Source organism: Phascolarctos cinereus, unplaced genomic scaffold (genome assembly GCF_003287225.1).
Source record: "Phascolarctos cinereus isolate Bilbo 61053 unplaced genomic scaffold, phaCin_HiC Scaffold_8;HRSCAF=390, whole genome shotgun sequence".
NCBI lineage: Eukaryota > Metazoa > Chordata > Mammalia > Diprotodontia > Phascolarctidae > Phascolarctos > Phascolarctos cinereus.
In genome coordinates, this window is record NW_027556291.1 from 43,070,912 (window position 1) to 43,093,717 (window position 22,806).

The 22,806-nt window shown below is 41.9% G+C and overlaps 1 protein-coding gene and 1 pseudogene across 2 annotated transcripts in view; one reads left to right on the forward strand and one right to left on the reverse strand.

The window, feature by feature from the left end:
- The window catches only part of GPC3 (glypican 3), a 691,493-nt gene that overhangs the window by 310,102 nt on the left and 358,585 nt on the right, over positions 1-22,806 (forward strand). Inside the window, exon 3 of the mRNA XM_020969857.2 lies at positions 7,790-8,484. Coding sequence (XP_020825516.1) covers positions 7,790-8,484 — 695 coding nt within the window. The remainder of the gene's footprint in view (positions 1-7,789; positions 8,485-22,806) is intronic.
- Positions 979-3,872, reverse strand: LOC110196544 (PC4 and SFRS1-interacting protein pseudogene; annotated as a pseudogene). Its single transcript, XR_013483584.1, has 2 exons — positions 3,513-3,872; positions 979-2,844 (listed from the first exon to the last, which is right to left on the reverse strand). The product of XR_013483584.1 is annotated as a PC4 and SFRS1-interacting protein pseudogene (transcript).

Consider the following 22,806-nt stretch of genomic DNA (forward strand, 5'->3'; position numbering starts at 1 on the left):
AAGTTAGAGCAAAGGATGACATCTGGAATTTTGCACTAGTATTGGTGAAATATTTAAAGACCCTCAAGAAGACTTCCATTGTATGGGGTAGCTCCTTAATGAGGATTTAAAGAAGGCTATGGACAAAAAATACCACAGAAGGTATGAATGAGGCAGGTAGGTGGCATAGTGGAGAGAGTGCTGGGCCTGTAGTCAGGAAGACCTGAGTCCACATCTGGCCTCACTTTTACTAGCTGTGTGACCCTGGGCTAATAACTTAACCTTTGTTTACCTCCTTAACTGGAAAATAGGGACAATAATAGCACCTAACTCCCAGGGCTGTTGTGAGGATCAAATAAGATGTTTGCAAAGTGCCTGGCACATAGCAGGTGGTGAAAAAATGCTTATTCCCTCCCCTTCTCTCTAGCTCTTCACCCTTTTTCAAGCTATGCTTCTAAGAATCAAGTACCACTTTGAAAATTCTTGTTCTTCCCCCTCTTCTTTTGCTTTTAAACCCATTTAATCCCACCCAAGACCATCCAATTTGGTTGCTCACCTTAGACCACGTTCTTGATCCTGGATGCCTCCATCTCTTCTTTCTTCTGATCTGGATACTGCTTTTTCTGTCTGGCCCCAAATCTTGAAACCCCACCCCTCCCAAACCAATTATGACTTATTCAGGATGCTCCAGTCACCTCCCTGAGTGGTACCCTCCCAGCCAGGGCCCTTTCTTGCCCCCAGAAATAGGGAGGCTTTGCCATCCACCCCAAGATTCCCTCCCACCATGGAAGTTCCTGGTTCTGACTCCATCCAGGGGCCAGTGGTGAAAGGTACAATACCATAAGGGTAAAGGTTGGCAATTGTAACCCTTCCAAACAACATAAAGTTATTGGTAACTAAGGGATTCCCCTGACCATTTTGTGGCCCCCTTCCCCCTTCCCAAAGGAATCCCCCCTCCCAAAACCCAAAAATGGCCTAGAAATAATAAAACAGAGATAGATTTGCTGAATAATCTCTACCACTTTAATTTAGCTGTACTAGCAGTACTAAGTTAATTCCAATTTTAACCTGTTTTTAAAATAGTACCAAATATCATTTAGAAAAGTCAAGGATTTCTGTAAACAAAAAGTACAGCCACGAAAACAGTAAACAATTAAAGAGCAAAGAAAGGGCACAACTTGCCCCTTTTCAGGGGTGCAGTAGATGACGACTCCAGTTCAATACCTAGCTTAAAAAGTCACCTTTTTAAAGTCTCCAATTCTTGATGTAGAACTATCTTCTGAGCTCAAAGCTCTCTGCTTTCATGCAAACAGTCCCTTTTTGAAGCTAAGTAAAGAAACACCTGCAGGAAAGGTAGAATGTGCCTCAGAAGAACTTATTTAACAGTCAAAACAAAAAAAAAGATAAACACTAAAGTCCTCAAAAACTTTTCAACACAGGAACAAGACTTTTTCACTGGGGTGGGAAAAACAGGCATCTGGGTGTCACAGGATCGTCATCTCTTGGGTGCTTCGCTTGTATTTGCTTTGTTTTGAGCCCCGCAGATGGTTTTTTCTTCTTTTCTCAAAATTTTTTTTTTACTGAAGGTTACAGGCAGTTTGGGGTTCAGCCTCCGCCTCCTCCTCCTTCTCAAACTGGCCCTTTAACGCGCCCTTTCTGTGTACAACTTCAAAGTTCCGAGATAATCTTCTTTTCCTTTCACCTTCTTGTTCTTCCCCCTCCTCCTCAGAGTCAGAAGGGATGACGCCTGTCGCAATGCTTGCTTTCATAAGTTTTCTCTTTGGGTCAACTTCTTTCTTCATTTCTTTTTTGCCAGGATCTTTTTTGGGCTTGTCTTCTTCCTTCTCGCTCTCCTCCTCCCTTCTCAGCTGCTTTTTGGGTGGCTTTTCTTCTTGCCCCTTTTTCTTACTTTTATCCTCCTCAGAAACCCCCTCCCCTTCTCCAGGATTGGTCAGCTTGTACATCTTAGCCTTCCCTTTGGGGTTGTTCATCCTAACTGCAGCAGGGGTAGGGGAGGGAGGGGGCCATGGTTTCCCCTTTTGGGGACTCACCTGAGGAGTCATGGTGGTGGTGGATGTAGTGGCCTTGGCTCCTTCGATCTCTTCAGCTTCCACGGACTTCTCGGCTTTTCTCTTTCTCCCCCTGGGAGCACCCGCAGTAGACGCACTGGCTGAGGAGGATGCCGAGGCTGCAGCAGCAGCCTTGGGCGGCACGGACACATACCTGGGTTTCCCATCACCATCTCCCTTGGAAGAGGGCCCCTCCTTTCTCCCACCTTCCACCTCGGTGTAGGCAACAGGCCGCTTCTTGAAGGGTTTCACTCGGGGGTTGTGGTCGATCTCCCACAGACCTTCGTTAAAGCCTCGTCTCTTGTTGGGTTTGCCGTACTTGGCCTTGTTCTCAGAGTAGGGAAAGATGTCTTTGGGAGCCAGGAAGGCCGTCTCATGAGTGCCGAAGAAGAAAATGAGCAGCTTATTATGTGGGGGTTTCACCACATCATCGGGTACCTCGTCGACTCTGGCAGGCCAATGGGGGTAGCCCTTCATCTTGGCGAAGATCAGATCTCCAGGCTTGAAATTGTAAGTCATGGTGACGGCCGCTGGGGCTGAGCCGCTGAAGCCTGAAGCGCTGGCCGAGGAGCGGGAGCCCAATCGGTGATGCGGGTGACGCGGCTGATGCTGCAGGGCCGTGCGGTGCGGGCTGCGGCGGCGGTGGTCGGGCCGAGGCCGGGGCCGGAGCGGCGGCGCGGCGGCTGCGGTTGCTGCGGCGGCGGCTGTCTCTAAGGCTGCGGCAGCGAGAAGGCCGGAGCCGAGAAGCCGGAGAGCCGGCCAGACGCGGGCAGCTGCGGAGCAGCGGCGACAGCGACTGAAGAGAGAGAGAGCGAGAGTGAGAATGAGATCGAGCAGGCGCCGGAGCTAGAGGCTGAACGGAACGAGCGAGTCAGCAAGCCGCTCCGCCCGCTGCTTAGCCAGCCAGTCACTCAGACTGCGGGGCTGACTGGTAGGCAGTGGAGTGGCGCGAGTTTATCTATGCGCCTGCGCATCCCCGGGAGCGCGCCGCCGACGCCGTTGGCGTGACTGTTGGCCTTGGCCTTGCGGGGCTGGACTCCCTCCCGCCCCTCCTTCCCCCCCTCCCCCGCGCCGCCGCCTCCAACCCCCCCTCCCCCTTCCCCCTCCCCCCGCGTGCCATGATGGGGAATCGCGTGCGCCCCTCCTCCCCGGGGTACGACACCTTCCCGTCTCCCCTCTCTCGTCTCGCCCTTTCCCGTCTCCCCCCTCCCCTGTCGCCCCTCAGTCTCTCCCGTCTCCCCGCTCCCATGTCTCGTCCCCCTCTCACCTCTTCCTCTCACCTCTCCCCGCTCCCTTCTCCAGTCTCCTTTCTCCCTTTTGTACAAAGCGTTCCTACGCTGTGCTCCTACCCAAAGAGCCAGGCTGCGGGGACTTAGAGACGTTGACTCCTCCGCCCCTCGGCAAAACTCTTGGGTAGAAAAAGCCCCCTTTCCCTCCTCCTCCCCTTCCCCAAATAGCACACACCTTCAGATGTGCTTCACGGTCGATCCTAGTAAAATAAAATCACTGGTCTGATCTGCCGACAGTCACTGGAGCTTCTGAAAACCCAGGTTGCAGGAGGGGAGAAAAGCTGAGCATCCCTCTGCACCTGCTGCTGGTTGCTATGAGGCGCCGGGGGAGGGGAGGGGGGCTTCCGTGAGCAATTACGTGCAATGCAGCTGCTTGGCCCCCTGAAGTGGATGGGAATGGCACATTCTAGACAAACCGGCTTGCTTGCTGTCCCCCCCAAATTTGCATTCCACCTCCAGCCTATCTTAGGGTGCACAAGCTTCCCCCTGTTCCTGGAATGCACTGGAAAATCCACAGCTCTGCCTGTCAAAATCCTGAGCTTCTCTGACTCCACCCCTACCCCCACCCCACCCCCTCTTTGCTTGCTAATGCACTCTTCCTCCTCAAATGATTTCGTATTTACTTATCCTTATACCTGTTGTATTGCCCCAATAAAAATGGTTTGTTTTTGCCTTTTATATCTCCCCCCTCCCCCATATATATATATATATATATATATATATATATATATATATATATATATACACATATATATATATATACATATATATATATATATATATATACATATATATATACTGCCTTGCACAGAGCAGCTCCTTTGGGGAAGGAGGGGGCGACGGGGGGTGGGGGAAGGGAAATGAATGGATGTGGAGTTCAACTCTGGGATTTCAGTGGCATAAGAAACTCTATCAATGCAAATTAGAAATTTGTAATCTTAGACTGTTGCTTGAGAGCACCGAGACGTTTAGTAACTGGTCCATAGACACACAGCCAGGATGTGCCTGAGAAAGGAGTTGAATCCTGGTCTTTCTGAGGACAGTTCTCTATCCATAATACCATGCTGCATCTCTCTCTCTCTCTCTCTCTCTCTCTCTCTCTCTCTCTCTCTCTCTCTCTCTCTCTCTCAATTTAATTTAATGTGTTAATCTTGAACTTAAACACTAGAAAAGGACATTTCCATACACACTGCAGACAATAAAAAAGCATGAAACCATGAATCTCCATATTACACCATTTTCTAGCTGCCTCTCAAAACTATACTGTGTCTATTTAATAAACATTTAGTGAATTTGTTTCAACAGGAAAAATAAAGGAGTGCAGGATGGGGTTTTAGCTTCATAGACTGCTTTTCAGAAGCATTGCTGTTGTATACAACCACATTTAAAAAAATAATAGTAATAATAGCTAACATTTATACAGGGTGTGCCAGAAATTTATTGCAGGTTTAAGCATCAAGGTTAAAATTTATTTTAAAGAATTAATTGAAAAAATTAAAATCATAAATATCACATTATTATAATTCATACTGTAGGTGAATGTGCATAAAATGCAAACTTGCAAATCACAATCCTCATAATTCAACATTTACATTTAATTACTAGAAATACAACTACTTTTTGTTTTATTAGAAGAATGCTGAATTTTCATAATTTTTAAGTGAGATCTTTTTTATTTGAAAAATAATTGGAAATATAGGTAGAAATTTTTCAGGTAGATTGTATTTTTGTAAAATGTATATGTAGACCATTTAATCTTTTGTAATTAAAGAATAACTAAAATTTTGAATATATTATTTTATTAAAATAATCTTGTGTCCAATTTTAAATATATATAAGTATAGTGCCTTATAGTTAACATATATACACATAATGTATACAATTACAAAGTGTATATATACATATATATACATATATGTATATATACACTTTATATGGCATGCACACACACACACACATATACGTATGTATTGTATTTTACACTTAGCAAAGCACTTTACACCATTTTATTTCATTTGATCTTTACAAATGACCCTGTGAGGTAGGTGTTGTTATTATCTTCATTTTAAAGAAAAGTAAACACAGAGGCTAAGGTGGGATTCTAACTTAGGTTTTCTAGACTCCACTTCCAGTTTCCTATCTAGTATACTAAGCTGTTTTTTTTTTCCCCCTTCGGATTTTCTTATTTGGAGATGTTCTGTTTTGTGGGTCTAGAAGACTTTTAAGGCCTTTCATGTTACCACTGTAAGAAAGCCAAGTTAGGGCACCTGAGTGAACTCTGCACATGGCCATAAGGCAGCAGCTGTAGGCTATAGACCTGAGGACTGCACCAGCTTCTCCTTCCCTCTGAACCTCCTGAAGGCAGCAGATAAAAGCAAGAAGAGCCAGACTCTCTGGGTTGATGTCAGAGGTTGGCCCACTTTGCTACTGCCTGCAAAGCTGGCTGTTCCTAAAGCAGGGAAAGAGAAAGTCAGGTGAGATCTCTTCATGAAAGAGTATTGCTCTCTCGAATGTGTCTCCTGTTCCAGGTCACTTTTCTCTTTGCGCCTCTGTGCAGTCTTTCTGAAACTATGTCATGTGCCAGGTTATTAAGCTTCATCTTCGGTGCCCTCTCCTGATCTCTTGGTCATACCTGTCAGGTCAGAGAGCATAGGAACCTGATTCCTTCTGATTCAAAGATCTAACAGTTCCAGGTTTGGTAGAGTCAAAAATTGGTATGGAATGGAAAAATCCAAATCTGGAAGTAGTTTAATGCTCTCCAGAATACCTTGACAGCACTTCGGAAATAATTGTTAACAGCTTTCATTTCATTAATGCCTTAAGATTTACAAAGCACTGTTCTAACAATTCTTCAAGACAGGTCAGTGTGAATATCCCCATTTTACAGAAGATAAAACTGAAGCTCAGAGGGGGTGAACTGTGAGCTATTATTAAGTGTTGTAGATGGATTCAATGCCTGCCTCCTAATCTTATGTGCGTAGCCCCCGCCTCCCATTTCCCAGAAGAAGCTGACCATTCTAAATTAGTGTTGGAAGCCTAGCTGACTTTCCTTGCCATCTTCATAACTTGCTGAGAATATAGTAAGCCCAGGAATACAGGGACAGTGTTTTACAACCTTGGGGGAGGGGGAGGAGAGAATCTGGGCCAGATGGTGAAAGTAAACTGGAGTGGCCCTTGTGTTTTCAGTAACAGGGCTATTGGGCTAAGTGAGCCCAAGAAGCTGTTGGAACACTGCTTTCTAGGCGAGACACAAGGGGAAGTCATCTGATTTTTCAAGGCTCATGAATTGGGATTGTCTGGAGCACATCTGTCATGGACCTTTGCACTGTGGAAGTAAGCTGATGAAAGAAAGGACTGAGTCGAATGTAAATGACTTAGGCAATTGGACAATTGGTTGGTTTGCTGTTCTACCCTCCCCCTGATACACACACACACACACACACACACACACACACACACACACACACACACACACATACACGTTTCTTTTCCAAATATTTTCCTTTTTTTTTTTAAGGGAATGTAAATTTGGGTCTTTAAAGGAAAATAATTTGTGTCTAGTGTCTGTCAGACAGTTTGGGAGAAATAAGATGGTGAAACCACTCTCTATCTATCTCCAGCCAATGGCATTAATTGGCCCTTATGGCAAGTGGTAGCAGCAGCAGATGTAATCATGAACAGTGTTCTCCATAGAGAAGCCACGTTCCCCAGCATTGTGGAAACTGAGTGCCCCAAAGAAGCTTAGTTATCCTTCCAGCTGTTCAGCATGAAAATATTCGAGGTACCCTTTGAAATCTCCCCTAAATTCTTGATACCACTACCAAGATGGACAGATAGGTGCATGGATTTGCTTTCCATCAGCTACCCTTTCATGGATAAATTCCATTTCTAGTACTGACAATCTAATCTGTCAGTTCACTCAAAAGCTATCTGGAGAAAATCTACAAGGAATGATTAAATTCTTGATAGTGCTTATACCTGGGTTAGAGCTTGCTTTTCCTCCAGGGCTTCACAGGCTTAAAGTGCTTCATGAGGTTATATGGCGTTAGTTTGTGGTCAAGTATTTATCTCTGTCTAAAAATGAAAAGTCTGGAAATAGAATTCCTGTTTAACCAAATAAATCAATAGGAGAGACATAACTTCTCATTTAATCTGTTTTTAATCAATATTGTCACAAAAGCTAAGATGTTAACTGGAACCCTGGGTTGTTGTCATGTGTAATATAATTTGTATGTTTAAGAATTTATGGGTAAGTCAGATTTTTGGCCTTCCTGTCCCATGTTGCTACCTAGGAGCAAACAAATCCAGGAGTACAGATAAAGCCAGAGTTGGATATGAGTCAATGATTTTCAAGCAAAATGTGCCTTAATCGCCATACAAATAGAGACATTTCTAATTAATTTGCACCTCAGATTTTCTCATCTGGATTTGTGGGTTTTATTTGTTTTGCAGAAGCCTTTGAGATTGTCGTCCGGCATGCCAAGAACTATACCAACACCATGTTTAGAAACCAGTACTCCAGCGTGGCCCCCCAAGCTTTCAAATTTGTGGGTGAATTTTTCACAGATGTCTCCCTCTACATCCTTGGCTCTGACATCCATGTTAATGATATGGTCCATGAGTTCTTTGACAGTTTGTTTCCTGTGATCTACTCACATCTGATTAACCCTGGTTTCCCAGAGGTCTCCTTGGAAATGGCTGAGTGCCTCCGTGGGGCAAGGCGGGACCTCCAAGTCTTTGGGCACTATCCGAAGATCATCATGACCCAGGTATCCAAGTCACTGCAGACAACTCGAGTCTTTCTCCAGGCCCTGAATCTGGGAATTGAAGTGATCAACACAACTGACCACTTAAAATTCAGCAAGGACTGTGGCCGGATGCTCCTAAAAATGTGGTACTGTTCTTACTGTCAGGGACTGGCAATGGCCAAGCCTTGTGCAGGCCACTGCAGTGCTGTAATGCAAGGATGCCTGGCTAGTGTTGTTGAGATAGACAAATATTGGAGAGAATACATCAGCTCTCTGGAGGAGCTTGTTAAAGGGATGTATAGGATCTATGACATGGAACACGTCCTACTTAGTCTCTTTACCCTGATCCGAGACTCTGTGCTGTATGTCCAGAAGAATGGAGGAAAGCTCACCACCACAGTGAGTACTTAATAAACCTTTAGTGATGAAATCTGGTTGACCCATTAATGATAAGGTGATCTGGTAAGTTGTAGGGTGACCTTGCTGGTGACAGATAAAACATCCTTTGACACTCTGCTGCTGTCTTCCTGATTTTGAAGCCAGAAGTGTGCATATAGGAAGGGGTTAGACTCCCTTAGAGAACATTTGCACAAAGCAGATGGCAAAAACCATTTTTAAGCCAGCTGTATGAGGTTAGCCTGGCATTCCTTTAGCTTAGTTATTACTAATTCTTCTCATTCTAATATTTTTTTCCAGTATATTATCCATACTACTTATAATTTGACATGACAGTCTCAATGTTTGCCTCTCTGACACATCTTTCATAGCAATCTTCCTAGCATAAATCTGCACTCCTCTGCTCAAAAATATTCAGTGGCTCCCTGCTGCCTCCTGAGTAAAATGCATATTCTTTAGCCTGGCATTCAAGGACCTCTGTCACCTTGAAGATCTTTCCACCCTACTCTCTCCAGACTTACCTTGTATTCCCTCCATCTACTTTGGGCCCTGGCCAAATGGAGGCCTCCTGTCCCTGGGGTGCCAGCAGTGCTCTCTCACCTCTTTTTCTCCAGGTTAACTATGTGTCCTATGACTGAAATCCTCCCCTCTCCTTCCCTCTCTTCTTTTCTCTCTTCTTCTCTCTCTCCCTCCCTCCCTCCCTCCTAATTCTTACCCATTTTCTAAAGTCTAATTCACACATCACCTATGCCATGAAATCTTTTCCATGATTCCTCTGTCAGCACCAACCTTCATTCACCCTCAGACCTTGCAGAATTCTTTGTTTTGGAGTTCTCTGGTACACTTAGCATTTTCTCCTGTGGAGTATTGTCGTCTGAGTTTGTGTTCTCTAGAGACTACTGGATCCTCTTCTTAGAGGTGCTTAGTAAACTTTTGTTGATATTCAAAGCTACTGCCCCAAACTGAAGTTACCACTGTGAAGCCTGGGTGTGATAGGGCACTAAATAAATCTGTGCCAGAGAGTCATGATTTCATTGGTGGAGGGGCTTTCTCCATCAAGAGAGCTTGCAACCTCTAGGGGATTTTCACTGAGGCCCAATTGCTTTAGGTGACTCAGAGGCCCCTTCCAACCCTTAGGTTTGGGGGTTCTCTGATTCATCACCACCAGAATTACTTTGACCACAATAGCTATGGGTATAGAGGGATTTCAGGGAGACAAGGGTAGCCCAGAATGGCCACTAAGGAGTGATTCGAATTGGCTGGGCATGTATGCTAAGAAAATCTTTTATTGTACAATGAATGGAAAGATCCTCTGTACCAATCTCATTCTTCAGTAGCAAATCATTTCCCTGATTGCCCTATAATTTGGGACCCAAATGAGAGAACTAATATATAGACACCTTTCAGTAGACATGAGAAAAATGAAAGTCATGGACTCACATTTCTCAAGCTCTTTGGAATGTGCAATGCACTTCTGGAACAGCCCAGGAGGTAGGTGGTACAAGTATGATTGACCTCAATTTCAGAGGAGGACTAAGGCTCAGAAATGGGAAATTTGTCCAGGGTCCAACATCTGGGATTCCTACTCAGATATTCTGACTCCAAATCAAGTGCTATTTTCATCATCCCATGCTGCCTCTTTTCCCCTAAAAAACCAAAATCAGAACCAAAAAAACGCAAAAACTCAAAGCCATTCAGTGGCTATCCTGTAAGCCACTTGAAGGCAAGGAATATTGTTTTTTTTTTTTTTACTTCTGTGTATCCTGATGCTTAGCAAAAGGCCTTATACAAAGTAGGTGATTAATCTTCATTGAATTTAAGAAGAAGACTAAAATAAATATTCTATGTAAGAATATTTGGGAGATGTGTCTAGTCGCCGATGGACCTAGTTCCAACACTTGCCTCTACTCCTTCCATCCTACCAATGCTTTTAAAAGAGATAGTAAAAGAATTAAGTGAAAATTTTGGCTCAATTATTAGATGAACAATTATCAATATATTTTATTTTTATATCACTTTAATTTCCAAATGTAACCTCCTCCCACCCCAAACACAAAGAGAGCCATCCCTTGTAACAAAGAATAAAAAATTAAAGGGGGAGGAGGAAAACAACTCGGCAAAAATAACCAATATATCAACTGAGCCAACCAATATATTCAATATTCTATCACCATATCCTCCCCCCTCTGCAAGAAAAGGACCTCTCTTTTCCAGAGCCAAGATTGCTCAATAGAATTACATAGTGTTTAGTTTTTAAATTTTGTTGTTGTTCATGTTCTTTCTATTTACCTTGTTGAAGTCATTGTGTATGTTTTTTCCTGGTTCTTTTTTGTTTTGTAGTTCATATGTCTCCCAGGCCTCTGAATTACTCATATTTCAGTTATTAGAAATTTAAAGAAAATTTAAAGTAATGGAATTTCAGCAGGAAGGGACCTTATCAGGTCCAATTCTCTCCTTTTAGAACAGAGACAAGTAAGACCCAGACAGGAGAGGAATTTTTGTTTTCCAAGGCAACAATGTGTCACTTGCTGGTGTCTAGAACCCATGGAAGCTCTTCTTTACTCTCCCTAAGACTAGGATTTTTGAATGCCATAGAGAGTTGGTTAAAGTGGTTTTTCTGGGGTTTCATATTGTGTTATATGTAAAATAAATGCATTCTTGCTTTTATGACCAGTGACTGTTTTATATCAAATGGCAGAAAGCAATCATTCACAAAGCATGGCCTGTCCAATTCTCAGCATGTGTCTCAGAGGGGCCTGGGTGCAGAGGACAGGCTGACATTTCTGGGGAAATAGGAGGAGTAAGGGTGGGCACAGACCACTTAGCTGCATGCGGGTTATCAGACCCAGAGGATGCCCCAGGCACAAACGCAGACATCCCTGCCCTTAACTCCTTCATTTTCCATTTCTGAGAAAAAGTACAATTCTCTCTGTCAGTCCTAGGCAAAGATCACCTGCAGCCAAGACCAGTTGGCAGTTTGAAAATGACCATTCCAGAGACTTTGCAGGTGTCTGACTGACACCTAGCCCTAGGAGACCCCTAGCGTGCTAGGAATAATACCTGATTGTCTGAAACAACATGGTGGGTGTATCTTTAGACTGCAGCATGTTATCATTGACAGTGCAGTGAACATGGAGTCAGTAAGACCTGAGTTCAAATGTCACCCTTAGACACTTATTAGCTGAGTGACCCTGGGCAAGTCATGTCACCTCTCTGCCTCGATTTCCTCATCCATGAAATGAAACATGGTCTCTTCTACCTCTAGTGATATGAACCAGTCATCTTATCCAATCCTGTTATGAGGGGCTTTTGCTCTTCTAAGTGAATCCAGCAGTTACGTTTTTGTAAAAGCAACTGTACAGAGCCCTGACCTTGGAGTCCTGATGTTTGCTTAAGTCCTAACAATGCCATTTACTACGTGGCCAAGTCATGTATCCCTTTGGAACCTTGGTTTTCTTTTCAAAATGGGAGAAATAATGTTTAATTGACCAGACTCACAGGGTGGTTATAAGGAAAGTGCTTCAGGCATTATAAAACACTCTAGAAAGAGGAGTAGTAATTATAATTATACTACATAAAATTATAGAATTTTATAACCAGAAAGGGCCTTAGATATCATTTTATCAAGCTGCCTCATTTCACTAAGACCTAGAAAGAGGAAGTGGCTTGCCTAAGATTGCCAGATAGTTTTGAATGTGATGATTTTTCAATCCACAAACTATAACATTAGGTGTTATTGTTGTTGCTCCTTAGTTTTTGAAGAAGACAAATGACATTAGGAGGGTGATGTCTTGACTTGCAAGTTAATTGGATTTATGTGAGGCAGGGCTGTGCTAAGTCACTAGCCTCACTCTCTCCTCTAGAGTCATCTGGGTCCAGTGGCAAGACATAGGTCAGGATGACTGGAGATGGCCTCAGATGCAGTGGGGGAAACATTGGCCTTTTTAAGCTAAGGTCTTTCCCAGGCCTCAGTTTATCTGAGGCAACACCCATTCAGTGATTTAGGGATTTAAGGCTAGATAAGAAATGAGGCAAAAGATGGCCTAGTTTGCCTACTCAAAAAAAAAAAAATCAATCTGGATGAGGAAGACCCTCAGAGTTTCTGGCCAAAACAAACAATTGCTATTTACCCTCACTCTGAGCCATCAAAACTTAAACAATGACCAAGTGAGGTTTGGGCTGGGACCTATTATTGGCCAATCAGTGAGAGCCAGCCTGATTTGGGTTTAAGGCTAGTGAATTAGCTCTATTTGAATCCCTAAGGGCTTTATTAAAGCTTGGTTTTCTAGAGCTCTATTTCAAGAAACCATAAATGAAAACTACATGGGACAAAAGGTTAATTATCCTAGTGTTTTTTAAAAGAATAAATAAGTAGGAAAGAGAAAAAAATCTAGCCCCTAAACCCTAGGATATCTTGTGAGGTTTAAGCAACCAAAGTTTGTATTCCTTTGGGCAGAGCATCCACATGTAAGGGTATGATTCCCTATGTGGACACAAGGAGTGGACATGGTGGTTTCATTTCTATAAGGAACTCCCAGGTGAAGAAACTCCCTCTACCAGGGCAAGTTGGTAATTTCTTTAAAACTGAGAGAATTTCCCAGTACATTGAGAATTTAGTGATTTACCCAGGGTCACAGACCCCTATCTGTTAGAGACAGAACTTGAACCCAGGTCTTACTTGCTCTTTTAGTTATGCTACTTCTCTTGTATTATTTAGACACAACATAAAGGCTGGTAAGAAAACCACAGAATGTCCATGCTATAAGAAGGCTCAGTGATCATTTAGTCCAACCATCATATTTATTAGTAGTATTGCTATAATCATTTGTTGTTTAGTTATTTTCCAGTCCTGTCTGACTCTCTGTGAACTCCATTTGGGGTTTTCTTGGCAAAGAAACTAGAATGGTTTGCCATTTCCTTCTCCAGCTCATTTTACACATGAGGAAACTGAGGCAAACAGGATGAAGTGACTTGCCCAGGGTCACACAGCTAGGAAGTGTATGAGGCCATATTTGAACTCGGGAAGATGAATCTTCCTTACTCCAGGCCTAAAGCTCTATCCTGTGCATTACCTAGTTGCTATAATCATAGATAATACTAATAACAGAAGTAGTAGCTCCTATGTCCATAGCATTTGTTACACAATTTTGTTGCAGGACACCTTCCCCCCAACAGCCCTGTAGGCAGTGAATGTAAGTTGTCTTATCAACATTTTACAGAGTAGGATGCTAAGACTCAAAAAAGGCGAAGTGATTTGCTTGAGATCACACAGCAAATTGGTGATGGAGTTAAGATTAAAAGCCAGGTCTCCTGACTTCCAACCCAACAAACACCCTTTGTCCTAGACCCTTCTAAACCAAGTCTTTCATTGTTCTAAAACAAAACAAACTCACCCTTCCACTGGATAATGGGTTTTGCCTAAAACCTAGTTTTTAAGCTACTGAGACTCTTTAATGTCAGACTTGAGCCCAGAGCAAACAAATTCAAGTAGGATAGTGTTTTTCTGGAGGAGATTTATAGTGGGAAGCCTGACACTGTCCCAATGATACTGTTGTAAATGGATCTGCTTTGAGTCTCCATCTGCATTCTAGAACTAGAATAAATTTCTTTGCCCCCAAAAGATGATTGAAGAAGGGTCTTTTGATGAAACCCTACTTATTAACTGGATCCTCACCTATTAAATTCCATATAGTATACCTGGAAGCCAACACAGAAATATACCTTGTCCAAGAAATATATTTCTATCACCATTGTCCCACCCAAATTGGTGAGTGCCACAGGCTTATTTTTAAAAGAAAGCAGTTTTCAGTTCTGAAAATGATAATAAGCATCATTAACACACATTTGCACACACACACACACACCTGCAGTATAGACACTGAATGTTTCATGTAGAGTTCATTTGCTGCATTAAACCGGTTTTGTGTGTGTCTGTCTGTCTGTGTCTGTCTGTCTTTCTGTGCCTGAGCACGCATGTGTGTGTGTGTGTGTGTGTGTGTGTGTGTTTCTCCCTAGGAAGTTTCCTGAAGCTTTCTATGCTTTTCCTCTGATTTAGCCCCTATTTTCCTCTCCCCCCTCAAGGTAATTACTCATAGCTCCTCATCTGCTTGTTTGCACTTGTATTTTTCCACTTTCATTTGTATACTCTACTGATTCATCTCTGCATCGGGGCTTCCTCCCCCACAGTCTCATTACTTTGGCTTGTTATTTGCGTCATTGAATGTTGCTTAGAATTGCAACCTCTGCCACTGCTTCTCAGCCCTCCCTTTCTTTCCTCCTCCTCATATCCTTTCTTGGTGCATTCAGGCAGAGGAGCATCACAGAACACAGAAGGAAAAAGGAGCCTTTCCATTTTAGCCATTTCTGTTTGTTCCGAAGGCAGGAGAAGCCACATATGTAGTAAAAATTGATGTGTGTTAACTCGAGATGCGCAATCATCACCTTGGTGACAGGATTCTGGGAGTAAAGCTCTGCGGGTGATGGGAAAAGCAATGGATTGACAGCAGGAAGAGATGAGTTCAAACCTTTGCTCTGACCATCACCAGCTGTGTAACCTTGGGGAGATCACTTAAACCAGAAGTTGTCAAACATGCAGCTGAGAGCTGCTCTCCAGTGAAGCCAGAACCAGATTAAAATGTAATTGGGAAACCGTTAACAAAATAAATAAAAATACAATAAAACACAAATAATATTACATTTTAAAATTAAGTCAATATGTAGCTGCAGACATCCTTATGTAGTGACTCCTGTTTCTATTTGATTTTGACACCACTGATTTAAACTCTGAGCCTCAGTCTCCTAATTTAGGAAATGGCATTAATAATCATTGTCCTGCTGACTTCCAAGGTTCATTGTGTAGCCTTATCTGTGAGATGAGCATAATGAGGGGATAGGGGAGGATTGTGGTGGGGAAAGTACTTTGTAAGCCCTACAGAAACAAGAGCCATCACCACCCCAACAACATTATAGAAACTCACCTTTCTATGACATGTTATAGTTTGTAAGGCACTCCACATATAATATCTCATTTGACCCCTCCCCCCCCAATAACCTTGTGAGGTATGTGATATAATTATCCCCATTTTACAAATGAGGAAACTGAGGCTCAGAGAGGTTAGAGGATTTGCCCATGGTGACCCAGCCACTGATAAATGTGAGAAGGAATATCTGAAGCTAGATCTTTGAGATTCCAAATGCAGCAATTTATTCCTGTGACAGACTATCTCTCAAATTGTAGCCTGAGCCAGGTAGCATGGTGAAAGCATAGAATTTCAGAACTAGAAGGGGATCTTAGAGATCCCCAAGGATCTTGGTGTGCTTTTCAGCGCTATCATTTTATTTTATTTTTAATGAATATTTTCAGGGTTTGTTTATTTTGTTTGGTTTTGTTTTTAGAGACAGCTAGTTGGTGCTACACTGGATAGAGAGCCAGGCCTAGAGTCAGGAAGACTCATCTTCCTGGGTTTAAATTGGGCCTCAGACACTTACTAGCTCGGTGACCCTGGGCAAGTCAATTCACCCTGTTTGCCTCAGTTTCCTCATCTGTAAAATGAGCTGGAGAAAGAAATGGCAAACCAGTCCCGTTTCTTTGCCAAGAAAACCCCAAATGGGGTCATGAAGAGTCAGATATGAACGAATGAACAGCAACAAATTTTTTTTGATATTAGTCATTTCTAGATTTGCTCCTCCCCTTGTATAAGCCAAAACTATCCACACGGTGAACAAACCTGAAAGCGTACGTAATATTCTTTACTCATAGGCACCCTCCCCCTCGCCCCCATCTCTCTGACAAATGGTGGGAGGGAGGTATGTTTCTTGACCCTTCTTCAGGACCAGTATTGGTCATTACATTTAGACAGTGCTCAACCTGCTCTTAGCGATGTTGGTGGTGGTGGTGTTGTAGTCATTGTCATTGCATGTATTGGGTATTGTTGTTGTTGTTGACTTCACTCTGCATTGATTCATTTTCCCCAAGATCCTCTGAATTATTCATATTTGTTGCTTCTTACAGCACAGTAGTAGGGGAAGGGGGAACAGAATAAACATTTGTGTAATGCCTACTATGTGCCCAGCACTGTGCTAAGTGCCTTTGTTGGAATTTTTTTTTTTAATACACACTGTCTCATTTGCTTCTGTTAGTGTTCCATTATCTTAACATACTACAATCTGTTCATCCATTCCCTAGTTGATGGGCATCCACTTGATTTCTAGGTTTTGTTTTTGTTTTTGCTACCACAAAAGTGCTGCTTTGAATATTTTGGTGTGTATGGGAACTTTGTTGGCTCTTTGACCTCCTTGGATCATTGGTTTCCAGGCTCTGCTTATGACTATTAGGAGTTGGGCACCATGCTTTAGCTGCTGCCTTTCAACCCTGGAACGTATATCCCCCTCTGCAGTACCCTTCTCTCATTGGAGAGATCTTCCCAGCATGTCTTTTTTGAGGAATGGCCCAGGCTAGCCAATCCTGTTTTCCTCTCTTTGCTCTGCTGGATTTGGCCACCATCCCCTCCCCCTTCTCACCCTCACCCCCACACACTTTTCAGCTCCCTTTTTCTGTATTGTTTTCCTCCCATTAGAGAGTAAGCTCCAGGAGGGAAGGGATTGTTGTTGTTGTTGTTGTTTGCTTGTATTTTTATTGCCAGTGTTTAGCATAGTGCTTGGCAAATGGTTACTGCTTAACAAATACTTGATTTGGCATATATGACCAACAGTGCAGCTCTATAATTTTGTGGAAGAAGAAATTGAGATCCAGAGGTAGAGGGACTTGTCTGGTATCACATAAGTGGTATTCAACCCCAAATTCTCCAATTCTAAATCCTATGCCTATCTACGGCATCTAAGTGGTGTAGTGGATAGGGTGCCAAGTCTGGAATCAGGAAGACCTGAGCTTAAATCAAGTTTGACACTTACTAGCTGTGTGACCTTGGTCAAGTCACTTAACTTCAGTTTATCTCAGTTTCCCCATCTGAAAAATGGGGATAATAATAGCACCTACCTCCAGTAGACTCCTTATTTCCTTCCCTCCTTCCCCCAGTGCTCTATCACACTAATGTTAATGACAGTGGTCTTCTTCTCCAGGCCAATTAGCTCCATAGAGGGGAAAAACCAAAATGCAGCATCTATTCCATGTCCAAAAATGGAACTCCTGTCCCTGCCCAGCTGTTGGACATGTGTGCCCTTGGTCACAATGAGGGTTTACATGAGAGTGTATAGATGGTGTGATGCAAACCCATCTCTACTCCTGGAAAAAAAAAACCTCAGAGCCCATGTCCTACTTAGAGTAGATCAGTAACATTTTCTTTGTATAGTTAGGTAATCATAAGGAAGTCTATCTGTTGCCAGAACCAGGAGATGGCTGGTTTTTCAGATCAGTACCTATTATCATCTAAGTTTTAAAGGGCATACTTGTTGGTGTGAAGTTATTGGTACCCTTGTTTCTTATTTAGAGACAAGATGATGTAGTGGAAAGAGCCTGAACTTGCAATAAGAAGACCTGGTTTGAATCCTAGATCTTACCTGTTAAGTGTGAAACCACCAGCAAGAAACACTGATCTCAGCTCAATTATCTGCCCTATCAAGTGAGGATAATGCTTAGACTACCTATATCACTAGGCATGTATAAGGGAAGTACTTTGTAATCCCCAAAGTGCTATCATGTATCCATTTATTCAGCAAACATTTGTCACTAAACTTTATGTCATAGGACCTGAGTTTTGAAACCTGGCACTATTGCTAACTACCTGTTTGACCTTGGGCAATGCACTTCACCTCTCTGGGCCTCTGTTTCCTCATCTGCACAATAAGGTGTGTGGACTAGATGATGTCTAATGTAAATTACTATATAAGTATGGATTTTTAAAAATCCTGGTTTTTTTATTCATTTTGATTTCACACAATTGCTTCCTAACAATACCTCCCCCTTCCAGCATCTTCCCTTAAGGGGGAAAACCAGTTAAATAGAAATGTCCACTGTACCAATTTTAACTGAAAAAACATGTCACACTTTGGATTTAGAGTTTACATTTCTTTTTTTTTTTTAGAGTTTACATTTCTTATCAGAGAGAAAGGAAATGGATTCCAGTGTCAGTCATTTGGAAACAACATTGTAATTGGCATTCTGTTGTCTTTCACTGTTTTCTTCATTTATGTTATTGTAATCACCTGGTTCTGCTTTCTTTGTTCTGCATCAGTTCATATAAGTCTCCCCATTTTTTTCTTGAATTTCTCATGTTCTATAATTTCTTACAGCACAATGATATTCTATTGTATTCACAAAACACAATTTGTTCAGCCATTCCCCATCACTGGGCACCTGCTTTGTTTCCAGCTTTTTGCCAACACAAAAAAAGCTACTGTGAATATTTCCTTCTATATGGGACCATGCTTTCTGCCACTGACCTCCTTAGGGTATATGCATAGTAGTTCCATAGATTTATAATTAGAGCTCATATTTATATAGTACTTGTCTCACAACAACCCAAGGGCAGAAATAGCTTTTGATATTGCATAACATCTTTCATATTCTTAGGGTAAAGAAAATAGATTACACCTTTCAGATTTTGGCGTTAATCTCCTGAGGGAGGAAGAAAAAGAGGAAGAATTTGTCTTGGTTGATATGAAAATAGGATACCACCTGGTTGAAAAATTCAGGGTGAGTCCCAAGATAACTTTGCCCCTCAAGTATTCTGGCAAAATACAAGTTAAATGGCAGTCTGGGAGTGATCTTCTGGTTAAGATGACAGCAGTTGAGAAAAACATCTTGCAAAAATGAGTATGCATCAGCTGGAGCAAGATTGTACTTTTATCCCATGGAAACTTGGAATGCCTGGCCCATGAGGTTCCATCAGTCTAATTGTCAAAGGTGTTTGAGGGCACTGGACATGTCATGGTCAAAGGGCCCTGTGACCTATATCAAATTAATCATGATTTCTAGAAGAATTATTGAAATTTGGGATATTGCTATATCATCCATTCATGCAACCTCAACAGGTGTGCTGGAGCAGTCAACAACCTATAGTGGCTTCTGGCCAAAAAAATAATAGTTTTGTTGTGGACTATTTCTTGGAATCCTCTTATTTAAAAAAAATTAAATTAATTTATTTTTAGTTTTCAACATTCGCTTTCATAAGCTTTTGAGTTTTAAATTTTCTCCACCTTGCTCCCCTCCCACCTCTCCAAGATGGCATGCAATCTGATATAGGCTCTATATATACATTCCTATTAAACATATTTTCACTTTAGTCATGTTGTAAGGAAGAATTAGAATGAATGGGGGTAACCATGAGAAAGAAGAAGCAAAACAAAACAAAGAAGAAAGAGTGCAAATAGTATGCTTTGATCTGCATTCAGACTCCATAGTTCTTTCTCTGGATATGGATGGCATTTTCCATGATGAGTATTTTAGAGTTGTCTTAGATCCTTGCATTGCTGAGAAGGACTAAGTCTATCAAAGTCAGTCATCACACAATATTGGTGTTACTGTGTACAAAGTCCTCTTGGTTCTGCTCACTTCACTCAGCATCAATCCATACAAGTCTTTCCAGGTTTTTCTGAAGTCTGCCTGCTCATCATTTCTTATAGCACAATAGTATTCTATTACATTCATATACCACAGCTTGTTCAGCCATTCCCCAATCGATAGGCATGCCCTCAATTTCCAATTCTTTGCCACCACAAAAAGAGCTGCTATAAATATTTTTGTACATGTGGGTCTTTTCCCCATTTTTATGATCTCTTTGGGATACATCCCTAAAAGTGCTATTGCTGGGTTGAAGGGTATTAGAATCCTGAATAGCTAAATATAGTCCTTTATTGTGACAGGAATGTGACCCTGGACTTTCAAGGCTCTGCCAAAGAAACATAAAGTTGTGGAAGATCCTACAAGTTGTGGTGTAATGTGGAAACTCTTAGTTAAAGTTCATATTCTTGGGTTCATATTTCTTGATCTTCCACCTTCTATAGTAGTGACTTACCTAAGGCCCTTTCTGGGCTTTAGTTTCTTTCTTTGCAGAGAAGGTTGGACTAGGAGATTTCTGTGGGCCTTTCTGGTTCTAATTTCAAGGACTCCAACAGAATGCCTTTGAGTATAAGTCCTAAATAAATATGGAGAGCCCCATAACCAGAAGATTGACCATCAGATGATGGTTGTCTTTTGGTCATGGAAACTCACAGACTGTCTCCTAGGTGGAAGGCTTATAATCTGCATCATTTGATCATACACATGGATGAAGCTACAGATCTTCTGAAGCACTGAAGTATACATGTATGGATCATTGGATTATATATAGTTTTAGAGCTGGAAGGGACCTTGGATCTTGGAAGTCAAGCAAGCCCAGTCCTCTACCCTTTACAAATGTGGCCCATCCATGTTCAGTGAATTGCCTAAGGCCATTGAGGCACTCAGTGGCAGAGCCAAGGTTTGAACCCAGGATTCACTGCTCCAAATCCAGTGTGGTTTCTATTGCATCATTCTACAGCAGGAACATTTGAAAACAAATTTTGAAACAAATTTGAAACAAGAAATCTATTGTAATTTCTTCATAGCAGGGTTTGTACTTTTTCTGTTAAGGAGTTTCACATTGATTTGTAAATGGGTCAAGAGGAATATTTCTTCCAGACTTACATCAGCCTTGGAAGAATAAGCATAATTTTTATCATTACCATCAGCTACTATTTTTCTGAACAGTCTTGAGGTTCAGAACACTGAACTATACTTTGCAGTATATTCCTTTCCCTGATAGGAGTAAGGTGCAAAAGTTGTCCATTGTTTCAGTTAAGCACAAATTGTGTGATGTCCTTGGCAAAGATCCCTTAGAATAAACCAGGAAAACAATATATACAATTACTGCAATAATGCAAATGAAGAGAACACTAAAAGGGAGCCAATTACTGTCTAATTAGAATAATCTTGGACCTGGAGAATAATAATAATTCATAATCACAGTCATAATAATGGCTAACACTTACATAGCACTCAGTATGTGCCCAGGTACTGTGATAAGCACTTTACAAGTATTATCACATTTGATCCTCACAGCAGCCCTTGGGATGTAGGGACTATTATTATCCTCATTTTGCACATGAGGAAACTGAGGCGGAGGTTAAATGACTTGTCCAGGGTCACACAGCTAGTAAGCATCTGAGGCTAAATTTAAACTCAAGTCTTCCTGACTCCAGTACCAGTGCTCTAACCCAGACATGTATCTCACTCCTTTCCTTGGAGAAATGAAAGGCTATGGGTGCAGGATGTTGCATACATCATTGTAAGTGATTGCTGTGTTGACTGGTTTTGCTTAATCATTTTTAAGGGGGGAAGATGTACTGGCTGGGTAGGTGGATAGAATATGTCTGGGAAGAACTGTGATCTGAAAGCAAAAGGCATTAAAAACACAAAAAAATGAAAAAGAAAAGGTTCCTTTGGAAAGTGAATGATCCAAGGAGGGGGGCACATTCATCTGGAAAGAGGAAGTGAATTTGCCTTCTTCCCACATGCAAGCAATTCTGAAAAAAAAATTAATACATTTTTATTTCTCCATTCCCATTGAAAATGCAGCCGTTCTATCTGGGTGCTGTCTATTATCATTTCCTGACATAGAGTCTATCTAGCCCTGCTGCTTTTTGCAGATAATTAATTTTGCTCCTAAATGTAGGAAAGGGTGATTGTAATCAGTGTGTTTGTACTTTCTGCCACAAATAGAGCCCATCAAAGATACATGGCACAAGTAAACCTCATAAAATATGCAGCCCCAACACTGCTCGAAGTTAATGTGCTCTCTGATTTTCGAAGCAAAGAAAAAAAAAATTAAAAGCAGGTTTGGGTATTCTTGTACAGCTATTAGACAAATCCATGTGTGTGTGTGTGTGTGTGTGTGTTTACCTCAAGCCTATACTGTAAATTATTTTTATTATAAATGCCCATGAAGTCTAGCTGAAGAAGACTTTGATTTTAGGCACGGGAATCAATTTGTCAACATAAATATATTTCTGCGTTGTGGGTATGGGTGGGGTGTGTGTGGATTTTTTTCCCTTCAATTTCATAGAAATACAAATGATGCTGGGTAATCATAGCTGATGGGGATTTAGGGTCAAGTGCTTTATGGGGACAAAGTGTTTTGCTCACATTAGCTCTCACATTTTTCACAAAACAGCGCTCAGAGGGAGAGGGGAATGGGGAGAAGGAGACGTGATTTGCTTAAAGACACACAGCTGGCAAGTGGTAGAACGGTGACTCATACCTAAATCCCCAGCCTCCAAATCCAATGCTCGTCCTTTAGTAAAATATGAGGAAGCAGCCTCCAGAAGGCTAATGCTGTTCTATGGGGCATA